Source organism: Sinohyriopsis cumingii, chromosome 10, assembly GCF_028554795.1.
Source record: "Sinohyriopsis cumingii isolate HCF-2022 chromosome 10, ASM2855479v2, whole genome shotgun sequence".
Lineage (NCBI taxonomy): Eukaryota > Metazoa > Mollusca > Bivalvia > Unionida > Unionidae > Sinohyriopsis > Sinohyriopsis cumingii.
Window position 1 is genome coordinate 18,858,133 of NC_142970.1, and position 26,798 is coordinate 18,884,930.

The window sequence follows — 26,798 nt, forward strand, 5'->3', positions numbered from 1 at the left end:
ACAGTAGGCAGTTCATTAAAAAGAACCTGGTAGTTTATTTTCTTATTTTTATGTTGCATCCAGACAAATAATAGTGGCACATCATAACATGACACTGGCAACCCACCCAGACAGTGGGAGGGGCATATCCCACCCTGACAATAATAGGGGCATATCCCTTCTTGCCAATAGTAACAGGGGTATATCCCACCTTGGCAAAAGTAGGGGCATGATTCCCACCTTGACAATTGGGGTATATCCCACCCAGCATGCAATTTAAAAGTATTATACTCATTTGTTTAATCACTTAAAATAAAAACATGGGTGTGTGAACAAGTCAGATGTTTTATATATACTGATTTTTATAATATATACTATATGCAATACATGTAATTATCAGATATGACAGAGAGAGTAATTGACACCATTCCGAGCAAATGAAAATTTATGATGCAGTTTTTGAGAACACTGGTACAGTACAGTCATAGATCCAGTATACTGTCTCTGTTATCCATGTCTTGAAATAATCACATGATATGCAAATGTAGAAAATACAGGAAAAATGTAGAAAAAGAAAATCTTGAATTTAGATCTAATTAAAGTGCTCTGTTTACTGGAAATATGTATTTCATACTGTTTACAAGAATTCTGTATTTCATACTGTTTACTGGAAATATGTATTTCATACTGTTTACAAGAAATCTGTATTTCATACTGCTTACTAGAAATCTGTATTTCATACTGTTTGAAATGTTATTTCTCAATCTTCTTAAGCAGGGTTCTGCCTCAGCCAGCATGACACGTGTACAGCAAACAGTTGCCACATACTTCAGGTTTTCATTAATGGATCTTCTAGCAAAAATGGTGGCTGGATCTCCCCACTTTGTCAGGTAACATTTTCATTGTACAACATATAATTTTTCACTGATTTGAATGATGTTGATGTTATTGGCAGTAGCATTGATTGAAAGTATTTGCATTAGGCTTCCCACTCTGACTGACACCATATAGTTGCATGATTGTACGGTCATAAAACTTTATGGGTACATTGGTCTCCATGGATATTACTCTGACACTGTACAGTTGCATATTTCATCATAAAACATTTTGGGTACATTGGTCGATAGGAAAGCTATTCTGGCACTACTGTTGCATATAGTCATAAAACATGGGCACATCTGTCTTCAGAGATGCTGTTCTGACACTGTACAGTTGCATGTCCAGTTATAAAAGATGGGCACATCTGTTTCCAGAGATGCTCTTCTGACACTGTACAGTTGCATGTAGTCATATAATTGTATGGGTACGTCTGTTTCCAGGGATCCTATTCTGACACTGTACAGTTGCATGTACAGTCATAAAACTTGGGTACATCTGTCTCCAGGGATGCTATTCTGACACAGTAAAGTTGCATTTAAAGTCATAAAACTTTATGGCTACTTATATCTCCAGGGATGCTATTCTGACACTGGAGGCCCCGAGTGGCCATGTGGTCTAAAGTGCTCACAGTTATGGATCACTGCCATCTCACCTCTGTGTTGGTTCAATTCTTAGGTTTGGCCAGTGTAAGTATATGAGAAAGCTTGCCAGTATAGCCTATCTTGTGCTGAAAAATGGCATTAAACTCTACAACAACAACAACATTACTCTGACACTGTACAGTTACTTGTACAGTCATAAAACTTGGGTACATCTGTCTCCAGGGATACTACTCTGACACTGTACAGTTGCATGTACAGCCATACAACTTTATAGGTACATATGTCTCCAGGGATGCAATTCTGACACTGTACAGTTGCATGTACAGCCATACAACTTTATGGGTACATCTGTCTCCAGGGATGTTACTCTGACACTGTACAGGTGGATTTACAGTCATAAAACATTATAGGTACATTTGTTTCCAGGGTTGCTACAAGACACTGTACAGATACTTGTACAGTCATAAAACTTTTTTGGTATATGTCACCAGGGATGTTACTCTGACACTGTACAGTTGCATGTAGGCATAAAACATTATGGGTACATCTGTCACCAGGGATGTTACTCTGACACTGTACAGTTGCATGTAGTCATAAAACTTTATGGGTACAGCTGGCACCAGGGATGTTACTCTGACACTGTACAGTTGCATGTAGTCATACAACTTTATGGGTACAGCTGGCACCAGGGATGTTACTCTGACACTGTACAGTTGCATGTATTCATATAACTTTATGGTTATATCTGTCTCCAGGGATGCTAATTGTCACTGTACAGTTGGATTTAGTCATAAAACTGTATGAATACATCTGTCTCCACAGACATAAATAAGTTATAGTGGCCTACATTTCTTGCTCAAGTGATTTTACATGTTTGAATGTCTTGTTTCCATCTTTGTGTCTGTCTCTCACTGTCTGAAATAGCCACATGGATGTAGCAGACAGTTGCATATCTGTCTCTCACTGTCTGAAATAACCACATGGATCTAGCAGATAGTTGCATGTCTGTCTGGAATAACCACATGGATCTAGCAGACAGTTGCATGTCTGTCTCTCACTGTCTGAAATAACCACATGGATCTAGCAGACAGTTGCATGTCTGTCTCTCACTGTCTGAAATAACCACATGGATGTAGCAGACAGTTGCATGTCTGTCTCTCACTGTCTGGAATAACCACATGGATCTAGCAGACAGTTGCATGTCTGTCTCTCACTGTCTGAAATAACCACATGGATCTAGCAGACAGTTGCATGTCTGTCTCTCACTGTCTGGAATAACCACATGGATGTAGCAGACAGTTATGTCTGTCTCTCACTGTCTGAAATAACCACATGGATCTAGCATACAGTTATGTCTGTCTCTCACTGTCTGAAATAACCGCATGGATGTAGCAGACAGTTATGTCTGTCTCTCACTGTCTGAAATAACCGCATGGATGTAGCAGACAGTTGCATGTCTGTCTCTCACTGTCTGAAATAACCACATGGATCTAGCAGACAGTTGCATGTCTGTCTGGAATAACCACATGGATCTAGCAGACAGTTGCATGTCTGTCTCTCACTGTCTGAAATAACCACATGGATCTAGCAGACGGTTGCATGTCTGTCTCTCACTGTCTGAAATAACCACATGGATGTAGCAGACAGTTGCATGTCTGTCTCTCACTGTCTGGAATAACCACATGGATCTAGCAGACAGTTGCATGTCTGTCTCTCACTGTCTGAAATAACCACATGGATCTAGCAGACAGTTGCATGTCTGTCTCTCACTGTCTGGAATAACCACATGGATGTAGCAGACAGTTGCTAAATACTTAAGGCTTTGTTTCACAGATTGAATAATTTGCTTGCTGACTGTACACTATAAGATAAATTGATATGGGATATGTTTATCCGTCTGCCTGTGAACACCTTCATTCAGGAAACACTTTATTACATACTTCTGTTTTCCTTTGATACACATTGTCCTTAAGACAGTTACTAAATATCTGCACTATGTCAGCAAATTGGTTTGTCATATTATGTTAGTCAATTTATCTGTCTGTCTGTCTGTCTGTCTATGTTGACCAGCATGTCAATTCATTGGATAGTTGCTGTATACTTTATTTTTTAACATTCTTCCTGAAATGGTTGCTGGATCTTCCATCTACGTCAGATGTTCGCATGACATGTCTATAAGTATCTATCTGTTTATATAACCCTTTACCTCATACAAGCGTCTTTGGACGCCTCTACTCCATTCGCATGGAAGCGCCTTTTGACGCCTCTGCAAGATTCGCATAGAAGCGCCTTTTGACGCCAGCTGTAAACATCAGCCATTTTGAGATAGTTTTCGTAGCGCCACTTCGGGGAAAACCCCCCTATTACATACTACATTCATTTCTGCGAATGACAATTACGTCAGATCACGTGGTCACTATTCATGCACTGGTCGATATCTGCTATTTAAAGTAACTGGGTCGTAATCTCCACTCTCCATAATGGCAGCCGCGGATTTCATTCACTACGTACGAAGTTTTCACGATTAGAATAACAACCACAAAAGATTCAATAAATTAGGTAAAGGCTCTGATATTAATGTAGGCAGCAATTAGTTTTTATAAATTATTAAATTCAGATGACTTAGTGATATAGACGCACACGAAAACCTTGTAAATTTCGAGTATCGGAAATGGCAGCTACGGTTGGTCACGCGGCCTCACTGACAGGACAGTGAACGAGTTCTCTCAAGATTTCGAAGCACATAAAAAAATTCTTCTGTGGAAAATAATTACACAGCTATAACAATCGGACATTACTCTTAAATTTTTCCACATATAATATATGTGTACCAAAAATGTAAAATGGTTAAAATTGTTGTTAAACGTAACATACACTAAATTGCTTAACAGTTCACAGGCAGGATTTCATTCAGTACTTACGAAGTTTTCACGAGTAGAATCTCAACCACGAAAGTTTCAATAACTTTGGTAAAGGCTATGATATTTATGTAAGCAGCAATTAGTTTTTATTGATTATCAAATTCAGATGACTTAGTGATGTAGACGCAGACGAAAAACGTGTAAATTTCGAGTATGGGAAATGGCAGCTACGGTCGGTCACGCGGCCTCATTGACATGACGGTGAATGAGTTCTCTCTCGATTTTAAAGCACATTAAATATTCTTCTGTGAAAAATAATTACACAGCTATAACAATCGGACTTTACTCTTCAATTTTTCCATATATAATAGATGTCTACCTTAAACGTAAAATGGTTAAAACTGCTGTTAAACGTAACACCACTACATTGCTTAACAATTCACAGGCATGCCTATGCGGATGTGGTCTGCTAGGTAACAGGTGTTCTATTTATAGCGTGCTGCACTTTGTCACTATGCTCTATGAGGTAAAGGGATAACATAGGTTCAACAGATAACCGTTAACTTAACTAATCTGAATATAACTTTGTCAATATTAGATATGATGATGATCACCATGGTAATTTATCTTTTTCTTTCAAGATGCATTCGTCCAAATGAGGAAAAATTGCCAGACCAGTTTGACATGAAGAAAGTGAAGACTCAGCTCAAATATACAGGTGTTCTGGAGACAACACGCATTCGGCGTGAGGGTTATTCTCATAGAATTCCATTTATGGAGTTTATGAAAAGGTGACAATAACGACATAAAAATCATTTTATTATTATATTGTAATATATTATGTTATTACTTCTATTGTACTCTGTGCTGTCCTTCCAGTCAGGTAAACCAGTTCAATATGACAAAGTAGGATCTCGAGAGTACCACATCCATATAAAAAAGATCACTGTGACCTATATCTTACATTATATTGGCTTTGGTTGCATAATTGCATTTAGCTCATTGAAGTAGTGAATATATATATATCATTGTAAGATGGTCATGCTATAGGGCTGTATACTTTGTAACACATAAGAACAGCAAAATATTGTGGGACTATTGTATTCTGCAATTATTGGAATTGTTAAACATGGTTTTTAATAGGAAACAATAGAAATATGCAATTCAAGTTCTATCATAACCTTTTTGTCAGGTAATGTGTGCTGTCCTTCCATTCAGGTAAATCTGTTCAAATTCTATCATAACCATTTTGTCAGGTACTCTGTGCTGTCCTTCCATTCAGGTAAATCAGTTCAAATTATATCATAACCTTTTTGTCAGGTACTCTGTGCTGTCCTTCCAGTCGGGTAAACCAGTTCAATACGACAAAGTAGGATCTCGAGAGTTGCTGGAGAAATTAGGCCTTCATGGCTGGGCTCTGGGGAATACTAAGGTTTGTGATTTATCATTAATGCTAGGCCTTCAGGGCTGGACTCGGGAATACCACGGATTGTGATTTATCTTTAATGCTAGGCCTTCAGAGCAGAGCTCTGGGTAACACCAAGGTTTGTAGTTTATCTTTAATGATAGGCCTTCAGGGCTTTACTCTGGGAAATACTAAAGTTTATGATTTATCTATAATGCTAGGCCTTCAGGGCTGGACTATGGGGAATGCCAAGGTTTGTGATTTATCTTTAATGCTAGGCCTTCAGAGCTGAGCTCTGGTTAACACCAAGTTTTGTGGTTTATCTTTAATGCTAGGCTATGGTGAATACCAAGGTTTGTGGTTTTTCTATAATGCTATACCTTCAGGTCTAGGCATTTATGAATACCAAGGATTTGGCACTAATAATTAAGGAAATTATATTCACTGAAATATATTGGGCTAAAGCTAATAAAGTAGTAATTGCTAGTTACTCATTAAAATATTTTATGCTAAAACCAATCAGTAATCACTAGTTATTTGGTAAAGTATTGTATGCTAAAACTGATCAGTAATCACTAGTTTAGTAAAATATTTTATGCTAAAACTGATCAGTAATCACTAGTTATTTAGTAAAATATTTTATGCTAAAACTGATCAGTAATCACATGTTATTTAGTAAATATTTTATGCTAAAACTGATCAGTAATCACACGTTATTTAGTCAAATATTTTATGCTAAAACTGATCAGTAATCACACATTATTTAATAAAATATTTTATGCTAAAACTGATCAGTAATCACTTGTTATTTAGAAAATATTTTATGCTAAAACTAACCAGTAATCACTAGTTATTCTCTAAATATGTTTTGTTAAAGCCAGTTAGGTAATAATCACTGGTTGCTGCCTAGGTTTTTTTTCTCATTAACATATAGATTGGCTTGAATTGTTAAAATGCCAGATATATATATATATATATCCCCATTCCAGGTCTTTCTGAAGTATTATCATGTGGAACAGCTGACCCGACAATATGAGGCTCTCCAGAAGAAAATTGTCCGGATTCAGTCAGTGATTCGGATGTTCGTTAGACGTGCCAAGTTCTTTGAGATGAAATGGAAAAGGGAAAAGGCTATCATCCGGATTCAATCATGTAAGTATACAGGCTGATATTGTCTTCTAGTCAAATTTCCATTCTTTTTACTCTTTTTCATGAAACACTTGAATATTCCCAATTGAATGCAACAGTTGTCAATGATTTCCAGATGAATATTCCCAGACTTGTATGCACCGCTCTGGTGGCCTAATGGTTAGAGGGTCCACCTGAGATGCAGGAGGTCGTGGGTTCGATCACTGGCCGAGTCTAACCAAAGACTGACAAAAATGGTACTAACAGCTGCTTTGCTTGGCATTCAGCCTTAAGAGGTTAGTGCTAGGACTGGTTGGCCTGGTGTCAGGATAATGTGACTGGGTGGGACATCATGCTGCATGTCTGTGGCATGATGACAGAGTGCTGGACATCACTATAAACTGTCGCACTGCAGACATTGTAGAGATATGACTGATTTATTTTAAAAGCTACATCAAAAATCCAAAGCACACACACACCATATTTGCATGTCAATTGATTTCCAGATATAAAATTCCCATGCTTGCATGTCAGTGATTTCCAGATATGAAATTCCCAGCCTTGCATGTAAATGATTTCCAGATTTAAGAAAATTCCAAGTTTTACATGTAAATGATTGTCTATTATGAACATTTCTTGCCTTGCTAATATTAAGATGGCTGTGTTATATTAGCTTATAATAAGGTGTAATATGCTTCTAACTACAAGTAACATAGAACAAGATCTGATTCTCCATTATTATTTTGATGCTGCATTATGTCTATTGTTTTGTTATGCTTTTGATTTTTTTAAAAAAATTTAAATTCTGACCCACAAGTGCTTTATATGATGATAGATTTGGCTACTGACATGTGTTATATCACAAGTCCTAAAGTATACAGTTCTGAAAGAATTCCATTATAAAATGTTCTGATGTAACAATAGTCTTGGATGTACTGATGTGCCAGTAATCATGATTTGTCACAATGATATAATATGAGCACTTTATAATTACAATGAATAATTTTTCAATAAATTATTCCTCTCAGACTATATCTGAACATAACAGTGATTTTAGAGACTGAATTTAAAGTAGGGATGAATAATTTTGATGACATCAACCTGATATAAAACCTAAAACACAATAAAATGACCAGGATGTGGCATAAAAGTTATCTCTGTAACAGTAGGAAATGTCAACAATGTTTACAAATATTATGTTAAAGTACAATGAAAAAGATATATATCTAAACATTTGCCTACAAATGACTATTAGCTTAAATTGCAACTTACAGTGATGGACAAAAGTCAGCACACAGTATAGATGTACATAATGCAGTATAGTAACATTACAGCCAGATGGCCAATGATCAGAGACAATATAGTAACATTACAGCCAGAAGGCCAGTGCTCAGACAATATAATAACATTACAGCCAGAAGGCCAATGATCAGAGACAATATAATAACATTACAGTCAGAAGGCCAATGATCAGAGACAATATAATAACATTACAGCCAGAAGGCCAATGCTCAGAGACAATATAGTAACATTACAGCCAGAAGGCAAATGCTCAGAGACAATATAGTAACATTACAGCCAGAAGGCCAATGATCAGAGACAATATAGTAACATTACAGCCAGAAGGCAAATGCTCAGAGACAATATAGTAACATTACAGTCAGAAGGCCAATGATCAGAGACAATATAATAACATTACAGTCAGAAGGCCAATGATAATTTAATATGATACAAATTGACATAAACATTTACAAAGATCAAAGTTTTAATGTTTAAATTTTATATTATAACTATTGCTTAGTGATAGACTTAAAAACATTGGTTTACATTTTGTTAAATTCATATGGATTAACTTCGTACAAAGCCTTAAGAAACACTATGGCTGTAACAATTATAACTGACAACTTTATACAAAGCCTTAAGAAACACTATGGCTGTAACAATTATAACTGACAACTTTATACAAAGCCTTAAGAAACACTGTGGCTGTAACAATCATAACTGACAACTTTATACAAAGCCTTAAGAAACACTATGGCTGTAACAATTATAACTGACAACTTTATACAAAGCCTTAAGAAACACTATGGCTGTAACAATCATAACTGACAACTTTATACAAAGCCTTAATAAACACTCTGTGACTGTAACAATCATAACTGACAACTTTATACAAAGCCTTAAGAAACACTATGGCTGTAACAATTATAACTGACAACTTTATACAAAGCCTTAAGAAACACTATGGCTGTAACAATCATAACTGACTACTTTATACAAAGCCTTAAGAAACACTATGGCTGTAACAATCATAACTGACAACTTTATACAAAGCCTTAAGAAACACTATGGCTGTAACAGTTATAACTGACAACTTATGTACAAAGCTGTAAGAAATATTATGGCTGTAACAATCATAACTGACAACTTATGTACAAAGCCTTAAGAAACACTATGGCTGTAACAATCATAACTGACAACTTTATACAAAGCCCTAAGAAACACTATGGCTGTAACAATTATAACTGACAACTTATGTACAAAGCCTTAAGAAAAACTATGGCTGTAACAATCATAACTGACAACTTATGTACAAAGCCTTAAGAAACACTATGGCTGTAACAATTATAACTGACAACTTATGTACAAAGCCTTAAGAAACACTATGGCTGTAACAATTATAACTGACAACTTATGTACAAAGCCTTACGAAACACTATGGCTGTAACAATTATAACTGACAACTTTATACAAAGCCTTAAGAAACACTATGGCTGTAACAATCATAACTGACAACTTTATACAAAGCCTTAAGAAACACTATGGCTGTAACAGTTATAACTGACAACTTATGTACAAAGCCTTAAGAAACACTCTATGGCTGTAACAGTTATAACTAACAACTTATGTACAAAGCCTTGAAAAACACTAAATAGCTTTACAAAATGTTAAATAAGTTATGCATAAAGCCATGAGAAGCATTCATTGGATTCTTGTTCAACCTTGTACTTATTATTAGTAGTAGTATTAATAGTACATGTATATGAGCTACATTATTATTTGATAAGGTAAGAATAGAATTCTTTATTTCAGACTACAAAGTCCATACTTTGAATAAGGTCTGCAAGAAACATTTGATTTGACCTCACAGGATCATGAAAAATACAATTTTATTACAATTTAACTGACTATGTAAACTAAAGTTGCTTTTTTAAAATACAATCTTATTACAATTTAACTGACTATGTAAACTAAAGTTGCTTATTTAAAATACAATCTTATTACAATTTAACTGACTATGTAAACTAAAGTTGCTTATTACAATTTAACTGACTATGTAAACTAAAGTTGCTTTTTTAAAATACAATTTTATTACAATTTAACTGACTATGTAAACTAAAGTTGCTTATTTAAAATACAATCTTATTACAATTTAACTGACTATGTAAACTAAAGTTGCTTATTTAAAATACAATCTTATTACAATTTAACTGACTATGTAAACTAAAGTTGCTTTTTTAAAATACAATTTTATTACAATTTAACTGACTATGTAAACTAAAGTTGCTTTTTTAAAATACAATCTTATTACAATTTAACTGACTATGTAAGCTAAAGGTGCTTATTTAAAATACAATCTTATTACAATTTAACTGACTATGTAAACTAAAGCTGCTTATTTAAAATACAATCTTATTACAATTTCACTGACTATGTAAACTAAAGTTGCTTATTTAAAATACAATCTTATTACAATTTAACTGACTATGTAAACTAAAGTTGCTTATTTAAAATACAATCTTATTACAATTTAACTGACTATGTAAACTAAAGTTGCTTATTTAAAATACAATCTTATTACAATTTAACTGACTATGTAAACTAAAGTTGCTTTTTTAAAATACAATCTTATTACAATTTAACTGACTATGTAAACTAAAGTTGCTTTTTTAAAATACAATCTTATTACAATTTAACTGACTATGTAAACTAAAGTTGCTTTTTTAAAATACAATCTTATTACAATTTAACTGACTATGTAAACTAAAGTTGCTTATTTAAAATACAATTTTATTACAATTTAACTGACTATATCAACTAAAGTTGCTTATTTAAAACATGAAAATGAATGCATAAATATTCTGAAAAATGTTTATTTCACAGAATTGGACTTCAAAGCTTAGTTTTAGACTTGTCCAAAATTAACTACGATAAGCATTATTTTTATTGGCAATTTTTTTACAAAAACATCATGGAATAACTAAATATCAGATTCTCAGGCAAAATAATAAACATCTCATAAACCTAAACATCTCCAAGCACAGAAACTGACAAGCCCTATTATACTTCCTGCAGAATTATGTGCTTAGCAGGGGAAATTATGCTGCTCATTGCATAGCTATCACAGGAAAAATTCTGTTGTTCACTGCCTAGCAACCACAGGGAAAACCTTTTATGAGCATGATTTTGCATTGGCAAGCATAATTTGCTACTGATAGCAACAAAACTACACATTAATTAATAATTGTAATTAAAAACCTATATTACTTAGAATATTAGCTAAGTGTGCATGCAACAAATATTTGTTTAAATAGTCAAAATTTGCCATGCAAGAAAGCTTTAGATTTAAAAGAGTGATACCATAAGCAACCATTAACCATTAGTAAGATAATAACTGGAGTGTTCCAAATGTGTCTAACCTGGAAATGAGACTGAAACACGGAATAGCAGTACAGTTCATCCATTCATGAAATTAAAGGGTTCAGAGGATGATTTAGGAACAATATATATGTGAATATAAAATATACCTGGTAATCATACCAGCCATCTTTTGGTATTGGATAATTGGAGGTATTAATAAAGAAATTCATTTGAACCATCAATTTTTATAATACCCACCCATGTAGCTATGATGACATAGCCCGTCTGCAAAGTATGGTACTACCATTCACTGTGATTTACCACTGAGAGCTTTACAATTAATGGACTCAATTTTAAAATTTAAAAAAAAAATGAGAGGCTAGATTTTTTACCCATTACAGATTTGCTGGCAAATTGGGGGCATTTTTCAGCCACACATTTTTCAGATGTAACCACTATAATGGGCCTTGTCTCCCTCTAAGGATGATTGTCTCTGATGTTATTATAAAATATTAATGTTGTTATTATATACTTCATAAAACGTCCCAGTAGTTTAACATTCTTGCTACAGGTCAATATCCAGCAATATTGACTGGAGTTACGTAAGAATATTCACTGCTTCCTTTTATGGTAATTACATGCCTGCGTTCAAAGAACTACTTTTGTCGATGTCAAAATGAAAATGTCAGTGCACGCTGACTGCATTCAAATTTTGACATTTCCAACGTTGTTTCTTCAATGCTTTGTGGAAGAAATAAAGGTTGAGGCATGAGATCTACACATAAATCCATGTGATGTGGAAAATTTCATTGAAAATTAGAAAATGCACAATACCAAGGCGGCGACACAACGAGATGAAAAACTGTTCAGTGATGGCTTTGGGAGGTGAAGAGAGAGCTTAGGACAATGAAAAATATCCATCCACACATTTCAAATGGCTATCTTAGTGAACTTTTTGTTTATATGTGCAAGTTTACCAGCTAAATATAGCTCTCATCCAAAATGTAAGTTTAAACAATACCTACTGTTGCCACCACCAAAATCCAAAAACTTAAAATTGCAAGAAAAGAGAGAGAAAACACTTCACACTAACCTTTGATACAATGAATCAGTCAGCGTGTTCTGTTTCATGTAAACGTTGAACTTGTAGTCACTCAGAATTACATTGTTCTATCCCGTATTTGGAATCTTGTGAAACACATCGACTACAAAATGAATAACAATCCTTATTTTGAGGTAATACCTAAGACCAATGAGACACGATATCCCGGGAATGTTGATAAAGATTGCTGCTGAAAATGCGGGACTTAAGATTCATGAATCATACAGTCAGGAAAACAACATATAGACCTACCACACTCTCACCAAATACAATCATGCATCCCACTGGACATACAAAATATTTCATCAATCATGTCATACAACTCTTAATGAAGACTTAATGAATGGAAGGAATGTTCTGATTCAAAATACTGTTCCAAATCTACACACCAACACCCACATTTACTTCTCTGGCTATGACAGCATCATCTAAATAAAGATAACTTGGCTGTCTTTAGATGATGCTGTGTTAGCCAAAGAAGCAAAGTAACTTAAATACAAAAGTGATTTGATCTTGTTTTGGCACTGACTAAAATACAAAAGTTATTTGATCCTGTTTTGGCACTGACTAAAATACAAAAATTATTTATCTTGCATTTGCTATTGACTAAAATACAAAAGTGATTTGATCTAGTTTTGGCACTGACTAAAATACAAAAGTGATTTGATCTTGTATTTACTATTGACTAAAATACAAAAGTGATTTGATCTAGTTTTGGCACTGACTAAAATACAAAAGTGATTTGATCTTGTTTTGGCACTGACTAAAATACAAAAGTGATTTGATCTTGTATTTGCTATTGACCTAAATACAAAAGTGATTTTGATCTTGTATTTGCTATTGACCTAAATACAAAAGTAATTTGATCTTGTATTTGCTATTGACCTAAATACAAAAGTGATTTGATCTTGTATTTGCTATTGACCTAAATACAAAAGTGATTTGATCTTGTGTTTGCTATTGACCTAAATACAAAAGTAATTTGATCTTGTATTTGCTATTGACTTAAATACAAAAGCCATTTGGTTATTTATGAATAAGAATATACTGTTATCTGTGTGTACATTTTTTTGTGGAGCTCTCAGTAAATAGATTTCAGTCCTTAAATCCAATTTTTTGAGCTCTCAGTAAATATACTTCAATACATACAAACAATTTTTTGAGCTCTCAGTAAATATACTTCAATACATACAAACAATGTTATGAGCTCTCAGTAAATAGACTGCAATTCTTGCAAACAAATTTTTGAGCATTGAGTAATTAAGTAAATAGATTTAAATTCTTAAGAACAATTTCTTGAGCACTCAGTAAATAGACTTCAATTCTTACAAATTTTTGGGCATTAATTAAATAGATTTCAATTCTTAGAATTTCTTGAGCATTATGTAAAGAAACTTCAATCATTACAAACAATTTCTTGAGCACTCAGTAAATATATTTCAGTCCTCGCAAACAATTAATTGAGCATTAAATAAATAGACTTCTGTAATTATTCACAATTTCTTGAGCACTCAGAAAAGACTTCAATCCTTACAAAAAATTTCTTGAACACTCAATAAATAGATTTCAATCCTTACACACAATTTCTTGAACGTCAAGTAAATGGACTTCAGTAATTATTTACAATTTCTTGAGAACTCAGTAAATAGATTTCATTCTTCAGGCATCAGCATTGGGATCAAACTCAAGCAAATATCTGTACACAGCAAACCATGTATTATCCATATATACTCCCTTAGTCATGTTTTGGATATTATATAACATTCCATTCACAGTTTGCCAACAGAATTGTTTTGAATTTCAGGTGTCAGGGGTTGGCTGGCAAGAAGGAGTTATGGCCCTCAGAGGATAAGAAGAAAGAGAGCAGCAATTGTTTTACAGAAATGTATGTAAATTAGAGAAAGAGACTCGGAGTAATACAAATTCTCAATGTACCTGTCATAGCCAGTCTAACTCAATTTTAATTGGTCCTAATTAAATCTTGTCATAGCCAGTCTAACTCAATTTTAATTGGCCCTAATTAAATCTTGAAACTTATTTTTTGTTGTGGATAAATGAATTTTTTTTATTATATCAGTAATTATACCATATCACATGAGGGTATTGTTACAGAACAAGAAAGTAAATATAATATTTGTGTATGAGGAATCTCTCTTTTTCATCACATGACTGCTGTCTTTCATCACATGACTGCTGTCTTCATCACATGACTGGTGTCTTTCATCATGTGACTGCTATCTTTAATCCCATGACTGCTTCCTTTCATCATTTTACTGCAGTTTTTCATAACATTACCTATCAAAGTGTACACAAACTAGGTAAAACCCATCTATCTTCGTCATCACCTGAATTTTTTTCACAACAGTCAAGATAAACATTAATGTCTGTATTGTCCATTACATTCTGCACTAACAGCTTTGCCACAGGCAAGATTTTTATGGTCTGCTTTTGAGTCAGAAAGTATTATTAATGCATGTTTTAAAAAGTAATCAATCTCATTGTTTTTGAAAGTAAAACTATATCTGGATAAAGTTAAATTGAGACTGTCATTTTTTACCTGTCTCATTTAATGTTAAGGATACAAGTGGATTATTTTTCCTGTATACATTAATATCATTTTGAAAGTTATCATTAGTACAGATAGGATGATGTATATTGTCATGGTGTCAGATCAGTTTTCAGATATGTTTTTAAGTGTCATTTCATTGAATGTTTTATGTTCTGCCATGGATGAGGAAAGTTTTGCTGCTTTAAAAGCTATATTAAAATGCGTGTTACATCGTTTTGGATTATTATTATATATCATACCTGCCTAATCAAACTAACCAAGTTTTTTAAGATACAGGTGTTTTGTAAGTTACAGTTGTTTTTGTCATGTTGTACAGTACAAGTGTTTTGTAGGATACGGGTGTTTTGTTAGTTACAGGTGTTTTGTCATTTTGTATGATACATTTGTTTTTACAGGGTATATGCATTTTGTCATTTTGTACTATACATGTGTTTTGTAGGATACATGTGTTTCTAGTATACACTGTCATGTGTTTGGTATGATGTAGGTGTTTTGTAGGTTAATGGTTTTGTGCCATTTTGTACAGTACAGGTGTTTTATACTAAATATGCTTGTGTATTATATATATGTTTTGTAGGATTCAGGTGTTTTGTAGGTTACAGGTGTTTTTTCATTTTGTATGATACTGATGATTTGTTGGATACAGGTGTTGTGTCATTTTGTGTAATACAGGTGTTTTGTAGACTATGGGTGTTTTGTACCATATGTGCTTTTTTTTACATTTGCTTTCTAGGATACAGGTGTTGTGCAAAATGCATGTATTTTGTAGGATAAAGGTTTAAAATCTAATGTGTTTCTGGAGATATTTGAAACTACAATTATAGCAAGACTAAGTTTTAACAAATAATGGATTCAGATTCAGTTATGTATAGCTGGCTACCATGATTTTAAAAAAATCTCATTTAAATAATTTAAATAAATCTTTTTTGCAGATGTCAGAGGGCTTTTAACACGGAAGAGAACACGTCCCCTCTTTAATCGACGGCAGGTGGCAGCTGTGAAGATACAGTCAGTATACAGGGGCCACAGGGAACGGAAAAGAGTAAAGCAAATTCGGCATTCCGAGGAAGAAAAGAGTGCAAAATTCATACAAAATGGTACTTTATTTCTCCATTTTTGTCTCACCTATGAAGTGTAGAACAGACACAGATCCCATTTTTCCGATATCTTCATTTTACTGATACCATGTTATGCTATTGTTATTGTAGGCATTAGCATTGATTTTTTGCTTTTAGCTAATTTTATCAGACATTATGCTACTTGATACAGTCATGAAATTTGATTGTTGTATTCACTGCAGAGAATGCTGTTCAACAAAACTTAATTGCTGTATTCATTGCAGATGATACTGTTCAACAAGACTTGATTGTTGTATTCATTGCAGAGGACACTGCTCAACATAACTTAATTGTTGTATTCAATGTAGATGATAATGCTCAACAAAACATGATTGCTGAGTTCATTGCAGAGGAAACTGCTCAGCAAAACTTAATTATTATACTCAATGTAGATGATAATGCTCAATAAAACATGATTGCTGTGTTCATTGCAGAGGAAACTGCTCAGCAAAACTTAATTGTATTCATTGCTGAGGAAACTGCTCAACAAAACTTTGTTATTGTATTTGTTGCAGAGGATACTGCTCAACAAAACTTAATTGTTGTATTCATTGCAGAGGAAATGCTGAACAATACTTGGTTGTTGTATTCATTGCAGAGGAAACGGCTCAACAGAACTTAATTGTTCTATTCATTGCAGAGGAAACTGCTGAACAAAACTTGGTTGTTGTATTCATTGCAGAGGAAATAGCTGAAATATCATATTACATGGAATAATTGTGTAGCTAATCATATCGTATTGCATGGTATGATGGCGTGGAATAATTGTATAGCTAATCATATCATATTACATGGAATAATTGTGTAGCTAATCATATCACATTGCATGGTGTGATGGCGTGGAATAATTGTGTAGCTAATCATATCGTATTGCATGGTATGATGGCGTGGAATAATTGTGTAGCTAATCATATCACATTGCATGGTGTGATGGTGTGGAATAATCATATAACTAATCATATCACATTGCATGGTATGATGGCGTGGAATAATTGTGTAGCTAATCATATCATATTACATGGAATAATTGTGTAGCTAATCATATCACATTGCATGGTATGATGGCGTGGAATAATTGTGTAGCTAATCATATCACATTGCATGGTATGATGGCGTGGAATAATTGTATAGCTAATCATATCATATTACATGGAATAATTGTGTAGCTAATCATATCGTATTGCATGGTATGATGGCGTGGAATAATTGTATAGCTAATCATATCACATTACATGGAATAATTGTGTAGCTAATCATATCGTATTGCATGGTATGATGGCATGGAATAATTGTATAGCTAATCATATCACATTACATGGAATAATTGTGTAGCTAATCATATCACATTGCATGGTATGATGGTGTGGAATAATTGTATAGCTAATCATATCATATTACATGGAATAATTGTGTAGCTAATCATATCACATTGCATGGTGTGATGGCGTGGAATAATTGTGTAGTTAATCATATCACATTGCATGGAATAATTGTGAGCTAATATATTGCATGGTATGATGGCATGGAATAATTGTGTAGCTAATCATATCACATTGCATGGTATGATGGTGTGGAATAATTGTATAGCTAATCGTATCATATTACATGGAATAATTGAATAGCTAATCATATCACATTGCAGGGTATGGCATGGATTAATCAGACATCTAATAATAGATCTGGAAAATATATTGGAAGCAGCTTGTATTTATTTACCATCTAAAGCATCAACTATTGGACTGTATCAAACAAGAACAAAGCTTAGACAATGTACCAATGCATAGATTGTATATTGGACTGTATCAAACATGAACAAAGCTTAGAATAGACAATGTACCAATGCATAGATTGGCTATTGGATTGTATCATTATGACATAAACTACACACACACACACCTACATATCAATCATATGACATAAATTACACAAACACACCTAAATATCAATAATATGACATAAATTACACAAACACACCTAAATATCAATAATATGATATAAATTGCACACACACCTAAATATCAATAATGTGCCAAAAATTACACAAACACACCTAAATATCAATAATGTGACATAAATTATACAAACACACCTAAATATCAATAAGATGACATAAATTACACACCTAAATATCAATAATATGACATAAATTACAGGGGCCCTGAGTGGCCAAGTGGTGTAAAATGCTCTCCATTACGGATCACTGCCATCTCACCTCTGTCTGCATGGGTTCGAGTCTCACATTCAGCCAATGTGGGTATGTGAGAAAGCTTGCCATTGGCTTATCATGGGTCGGTGGTTATTTCCTGGGTTCTTCCTCAACCATTAATACTGTCCGCCATGTATAGCCTATCGTGTGCTAAAAAATGGTGTTAAACCCTACAGCAACAACAACAACATACATTACACACCTACATATCATTAATATGAAATAAATTACACACACACCTAAATATCAATAATATGACATAAATTACACACATACTTAAATATCAATATGAAATAAATTACACACATAAATATCAATATGAAATAAATTACACACACACCCCTAAATATCATTAATATGACATAAATTACACACACACACCTAAATATCAATAATATGACATAAATTACACACACACCTAAATATCAATAATGTGAAATAAATTACACACACACATCTAAATATCAATAATATGACATAAATTACACACACACCTAAGTATCAATAATATGACATAAATTACACACACACCTAAATATCAATAATATGACATAAATTACACACATACTTAAATATCAGTATGACATAAATTACACACATACTTAAATATCAGTATGACATAAATTACACACATGCTTAAATATCAGTATGAAATAAATTACACACATACTTAAATATCAATATGAAATAAATTACACACATAAATATCAATATGAAATAAATTACACACACACACCTAAATATCATTAATATGACATAAATTACACACACACACCTAAATATCAATAATATGACATAAATTACACACACACCTAAATATCAATAATGTGAAATAAATTACACACACACACCTAAATATCAATAATATGACATAAATTACACACACACCTAAGTATCAATAATATGACATAAATTACACACACACCTAAATATCAATAATATGACATAAATTACACACATGCTTAAATATCAGTATGACATAAATTACACACATACTTAAATATCACTATGACATAAATTACACACATGCTTAAATATCAGTATGACATAAATTACACACATACTTAAATATCAGTATGACATAAATTACACACATACTTAAGTATCAGTATGAAATAAATTACACACATACTTAAATATCAGTATGACATAAATTACACACATGCTTAAATATCAGTATGAAATAAATTACACACATACTTAAATATCAATATGAAATAAATTACACACACACCTAAATATCATTAATATGACAAATTACATGCACATCTTAATATCAATAATATGACATAAATTGGCCGAGTGGTCCAAAGCACTCTCACCTAAATAACAATAATATGAGATAAATTACACACATAAATATCAATAATATGACATAAATTACACACACACACACACTTAATTATCAATAATATGACGTAAAGTACACACACTTAAATATCAATAATATGACATAAATTACACACAGATCTAAATATCAATTATATGACAAATTACACACCTAAATAAAAAAGGACATAAATTACACACGCACACCAAAATATCAATAATACAACATAAATTACACACACACTTAAATATCAATATGACATAAAGGACACTCAAAGAATGTCATTGATGCAACAGATTACACGAACATGACACTGAAATCATCTGACAGTTAACTTGATTTGTTGTTTTCTTTTCTTCCAGTCTTCCGATCTCATCGTGCTAAAAAGTTTGTCAAGCAGCTGAAGCAGGAGAATGATTCCCGGCTACATGCTACCATTGTACTCCAGACCTATTTTAGAATGTGGCGTTGTAGGACTGTCTACCATCAGTTGATTAAATACAGGGAACAGAAGGAGATTCAGCTCATTTACTTTGGAGAGCAGGTAAGTTATCACCCTTATCAAGTTCAAAGAATTAGCTTGAAAGCATAAAAATGTCAAAATACACGTTTGAATACATCCTAATACATCAACATCCAGGTGATTTTCCAATAACTTAATGCCTAGTTGTGTTAGAGACGAGTAATATTGAGGTGAAGTTAATTTGATGGCTCACTGGAACTGTGCTTAAAGTCAAGTGACTTCAGAAGGAAAATAAAATGGGCATTGATCTTGCTCAGAATATATAAAAAACTTAGGATCCTTATAATTTCACAAATCTAAATTTTTGCAAGGAAATGCTAGTATTGATTCCTACATTATGTTAGTAATGTTGTTGGCAGGGAGAGATCAATCTGTTAAATTATAACATTAAGTAAGTTAACATGTCTGATGCCTTTACAGTTTAAAATGAAAATGGAACGTATTGAACTTAATTTTTTTAATAATTGAAATTGAATCTTGATGGAAATGCAGACTATAAATTACAGGAAATGTTTATATTCATGTTTTTTAGGGCGAAACATGTAGTGTTCCTCAGGTACTTTGCTTAGTGTAGTTGAATGTGTAACACATATTGTGTCTGTTGTAAAATTCACACCAAGCTTGTGTAATTGAAAGTGTACTTGACATGACATCTGATATCAAGTTTACACTAATCTTGTGTAATTGAAAGTGTACTTGACATGACATCTGATATCAAGTTTACACTAATCATGTGTGATTGAATGTGTTATCTATTATCAGGTTCCTGTTAAACATGGCAGTGTAGTTGACTGCATTACACATCACATTTGTTACCAATTACACTAAATGTTTTTCATTGTGTAACACACTTCATGTCTTCTATCAAGTTCCCACTAAATGTTAAGCTTCTGTGAAATACACATAATGTTTGCTATGAAGTGCACACTAAATTCATGGTTCAGTGTGTAACACACTATGTCTTCCATCAAGTTCACACTAAAAGCATGGTTCAGTGTGTAACATTTGTTATCCATCTCACACTAAATGTGTAGTTAAGTGTGTAACATATCACTTTTTTCATCTAGTTTACACTATATATGTAGTTCAATGTGTCATACATCATAACACTTCACATTTGTCACCCAGCTCACACTAAATGTGTGACCGCTCCACACATTTATCACCCAGCTCGCACTAAATGTGTGACCGCTCCACACATTTGTCACCCAGCTCACACTAAATGTGTAACCACTCCACACATTTGTCACCCAGCTCACACTAAATGTGTGACCGCTCCAGAGGCCTAGTGGTTAGAGCATCCACCTTGAAAGCATGAGGTCGTGGGTGCGAGCTCTGGCTGAATCATACCAAAGACTTACAAAAATGGTACAAACAGCTGCCTCACTTGGCGCTCAGCATTAAGAGGTTAGTGTTAGGACCGATTGGCCTGGTGTCAGGATAATGAACTGCCACACTGCAGACATTCTAGCAATATGGCTGAAAAATTGTAAAAGCTATGTTAAAAACCCTAATCACACATAGAAACACACACACACACACTAAATGTACAGTTCAATGTGTAATATATCCTGTTTGCTATCATGTTAACACTAAATGTATAGTACAGTGTGTAACACATCACATTTTGGATCTAGCTAACACAAAATGTATAGTTCAGTGTGTAACATCACATATATTGCCTAGCTGAAAGTAAATGTGTGGTTCAGTGTGTAACACATCACATTTGTTATCACAGTGGTTGGTAGCATGCGGCATGCATGCCACAAGGTGTCACATCAAGAGTTTTTGTGTGGCACCTGAACAGCAGCCACAAATCTTGATTTTAACAGTGTTACTCTCTTATTGGTGACATCTGCTTGATGTTCATTTTGTAATTGATCTGGAAGAAAGTGGGATGCTATGTAAAATACGTTGCCAACCCCTGTGCAACCATGTTCACACTAAATGTCTAGTACAGTGTGCAGCACATCAAGTTTTTTATCTAGTTCATACTAAATATGTAGTTCAGTGTGTAATTCATCACATTTGTCACACTGAGTCTCCCAATTTCTTGTTTGTCTGCAAATTATCTACCAGATCATCTATGCTATATTTACCTGTCAGCATGTCTTTCCTCATAATATGCCTGTCAGCATGTCTTGACTTCCATCTTTGCCTATCAGCATGTCTTTGCTCTTATTATGCCTGTCAGCATGTCTTTCCTCATATTATTCCTGTCAGCATGTCTTTACTTCCATCTTTGCCTGTCAGCATGTCTTTCCTCATAATATGCCTGTCAGCATGTCTTTACTTCCATCTTTGCCTGTCAGCATGTCTTTCCTCATAGTATGCCTGTCAACATGTCTAGACTTCCATCTTTGCCTGTCAGCATGTCTTCACATCCTACTTTGTTGGCATATCTGTACCTCCTTCTTTGCATGTCTTTACCTCCTGTACCTGTCAGTATGACTTTACCACCTTCCTTGCCTGTCAGTATGACTTTACCACCTTCCTTGCCTGTCAGTATGACTTTACCACCTTCTTTGCCTGTCAGTATGACTTTACCACCTTCCTTGCCTGTCAGAATGTCTTTACATCCTTCTTTGCCTGTTTAAACATCTGTACTCCATTTTTATGTTAGCATGTATTTGCCTCCTTCTTTGCCTGAAAGTATGTCCTTACTTCTTCATTTTACTATCAGCATGTCCTTACCTCCTATGTTGCCTGTCAGCATGTCCCTACCTCCTATGCCTGTCAACATGTCCCTACCTCCTTTGCCTGTCAGCATGTCCCTACCTCCTTTGTTGCCTGTCAGCATGTCCCTACTTCCTTTGTTGCCTGTCAGCATGTCCTTACCTCCTATGTTGCCTTTCAGCATGTCCATACCTCCTTTGCCTGTCAACATATCTGTACTCCTTCTGTGCCAGAGAGCATATCTTTACCTCCTACATTGCCTGTCAGTATGTTTTTACCTCCTTCTTCGCCGGTCAGCACATGTTTACCTCCTTCTTCGCCGGTCAGCACATGTTTACCTCCTTCTTTGCATGTCAGCATGATTTCTTTACTTATTACTTTGCCGATCAGAATCGATAATACGCTGTAGTTGCCCACATACATGTATTTCTAGTTTTGCCTCTCCAGCAAGAGCACGTTGAGACTAATACAGTGAATCATATGCACAGGTGAGGGATGGGGAAAGACAACTTGATGGTCACAGTTTGTATGTACAGGTGAGGGATGGGGATGCCAACTTAGGGTCACAATTTGTATGTACAGGTGAATGATAGGGAAAGTCAACTTAGGGGTCACAATTTATATGTACAGGTGAGAGACAGGGAAAGCCAACTTAGGGGTCAAAGTTCATATGTACAGGTGAATGATAGCGAAAGTCAACTTAGGGGTCAAAGTTTGTATGTACAGGTGAGGGATGGGGAAAGCCAACTTAGGGGTCACAATTGATATGTGCAGGTGAGGGATGGGGAAAGCCAACTTAGGGGTCACAATTTGTATGTACAGGTGAGGGATGGGGAAAGACAACTTGATGGTCACAATTTGTATGCACAGGTGAGGGATGGGGAAAGACAACTTGATGGTCACAGTTTGTATGTACAGGTGAGGGATGGGGATGCCAACTTAGGGTCACAATTTGTATGTACAGGTGAATGATAGGGAAAGTCAACTTAGGGGTCACAATTTATATGTACAGGTGAGAGACAGGGAAAGCCAACTTAGGGGTCAAAGTTCATATGTACAGGTGAATGATAGCGAAAGTCAACTTAGGGGTCAAAGTTTGTATGTACAGGTGAGGGATGGGGAAAGCCAACTTAGGGGTCACAATTGATATGTGCAGGTGAGGGATGGGGAAAGCCAACTTAGGGGTCACAATTTATACGTACAGGTGAGAGATAGGGAAAGTCAACTTTGGGGTCAAAGTTTGTATGTACAGGTGAATGATAGGGAAAGTCAACTTAGGAGTCACAATTTATATGTACAGGTGAGGGATGGGGAAAGCCAACTTAGGGGTCAAAGTTTGTATGTATAGGTGAATGATAGGGAAAGTCAAACTTAGGGGTCAAAGTTTGTATGTACAGGTGAATGATAGGGAAAGTCAACTTAGGAGTCACAATTTATATGTACAGGTGAGGGATGGGGAAAGCCAACTTAGGGGTCAAAGTTTGTATGTACAGGTGAATGATAGGGAAAGTCAACTTAGGAGTCACAATTTATATGTACAGGTGAGGGATGGGGAAAGTCAACTTAGGGGTCAAAGTTTGTATGTACAGGTGAATGATAGGGAAAGTCAACTTAGGGGTCACAATTTATATGAATAGGTGATGAATGGAGAATGCCAACTTAGGGGTCAAAGTTTGTATGTGCAGGTGAGGGATGGGGAAGGCCAACTTAGGGGTCACATTTTATATGTACAGGTGAGGGATAGGGAAAGCCAACTCACAATATGTATGCACAGGTGAGGATGGGGAAAGATAACTTGATAGTCATAATTTGTATGCACAGGTAGGGGAGGGGGAAAGACAACTTGGCACAGTTTGTACGTACAGGTGATGGATGGGGAATGTCAACTTAGAGGTCACAGTTTGTATGTACAGGTGGGGGATCATGGGGAAAGCCAACTTGATGGTCACAATTTGTACATACAAGTGAGGGATAATGGGGAAAGCCAACTTGATGGTCACAATTTGTACGTACAAGTGAGGGATCATGGGGAAAGCCAACTTGATGGTCACAATTTGTACATACAGGTGAGGGATCATTGGGAAAGCCAACTTGATGGTCACATTTTGTATGCATTGGTGATGGATGGGGAAATCTATATTGATGGTCACAATTTGAATGCAGATGTGAAGGAAGGAGAACGCCAACTCCATAGTCATAATTTGTATGCAAAGGTGGGAGTTGGTAAATGTGAACTTATGGGTCACAATTTGTGTGCACATTTGAGGGATTGGGAAAGCCAACTTGAGGGGCACATTGTATGCACTGGTGAGTTTTAGAGAAAACCATCTTCAGGGGTCACAATTTGTATACACTGGTGAGTGATAGGGAAAACCAGCTTAGGAGTCAGAACATTCCATGGCAGGAACAAGAAGTAGGATTGGAAGAAAATATGGATATCATGAAAACTAATATATATTTACAATGGAAAGTATTTTTTAAAAAGTTTTTACATCATTAGATCAAACAGAATTAGTTTTTTGGAACAAAACCTTTGTTATAAACAAGATTCAATGTTTAAAGACTGTCAATGCCATTTTAATATTAATCCAGTATCATTGTCTTTTTAATGTTAAATCCAGTATCATTGTCTTTTTAATGTTAAATCCAGTATCATTGTCTTTTTAATGTTAAATCCAGTATCATTGTCTTTTTAATGTTAAATCCAGTAACATTGCATTTGTAATGGTAAATCCAGTGACACTGATTTTTTCTATTAAATCTACAATGTCAGTGAATTCACTCATGTGAAATAAGTCTGTCTATCTCTCATGTATTTCTCATATGGTTATACTGTATCCCTCATGTGGAATAAGTCTATCTCTCATGTCTTTTTCAAATGTGCATGCTATATAATTTTGACGTAAGTCTATCTTACATGTCTTTTTCACATGGGTACAATGTATCATACATGTATAGGAATGAGAGAATTAATTCATGTTATGTAGGTCACAATGACTTAGTTATTAGCATTCAGTTTTTACATAAACGTTTTGCTTTGAAAATTTGTAGAAATTGACCTGTCAGATAAAGATAGGTAATACTAAAGTAGGGGCCCCAAGTGGCCAACTGGTCTAAAGCAATCTCCGTTATTGATCACTGCCATCTTACCTCTCTCTGCATGGGTTTGAGTCTTGGATTTGGCTAATGTGGCTAGGTGAGAAAGCTTTCTAGTAGCATCTCGTGGGTCGGTGGTTCTTTCCGGGTTTTCCCAGATTCTTTTTCCACCATTAATACTGTCCGCCATGTATAGCCAATCATGTGCTAAAAATTGGCATTAAACCTTACAACAACAATACTAAATTATCTTATTTGCATGTGCATTGTGTGTTCTTGGGCTTTTCAAAATGAAATTTTATTTTTTAGTCTGTATCATTTCAAGTTAAGGTTATACTTAATTGGAAGATAAAGTTACTATTCATTATTTTAACTTAAAACTAGTGAATCATCCAAGTAATCCTATCAGTGATTGACTAATTAGCCATATAGATCAGTGGGGTATGTTCAGTGCATACATAATTGTGTAATCATCATTAAAAAGGTATATAAAGTACATATAATTTTATGGATAACACCCTGAGGAATGTTGTATGCAATAATGATTGTGTAAGCACAAACAAAGTACATCTTGAGTTAGGGATAACATCCTGAGTTAAATTGTATGCATACATGATTATGTAAGCACTATGGAAGGCATATGAAGTACATCTTGAGTTAGGGATAAAACCCTGAGTTATGTT

At 34.5% G+C, this 26,798-nt stretch overlaps 1 protein-coding gene across 3 annotated transcripts in view; it reads left to right on the forward strand.

Annotated features, from left to right (window-relative positions):
* LOC149789673 (myosin-IIIb-like) overlaps positions 1-26,798 on the forward strand; it is a 235,291-nt gene that overhangs the window by 155,200 nt on the left and 53,293 nt on the right. For all 3 annotated transcript variants that reach the window (XM_089971686.1, XM_089971688.1, XM_089971687.1), the window contains 7 exons: positions 757-869; positions 4,963-5,112; positions 5,642-5,753; positions 6,716-6,878; positions 14,402-14,482; positions 16,099-16,263; positions 20,183-20,364. In XM_089971686.1, coding sequence (XP_089827812.1) covers positions 757-869; positions 4,963-5,112; positions 5,642-5,753; positions 6,716-6,878; positions 14,402-14,482; positions 16,099-16,263; positions 20,183-20,364 — 966 coding nt within the window. The remainder of the gene's footprint in view (positions 1-756; positions 870-4,962; positions 5,113-5,641; positions 5,754-6,715; positions 6,879-14,401; positions 14,483-16,098; positions 16,264-20,182; positions 20,365-26,798) is intronic.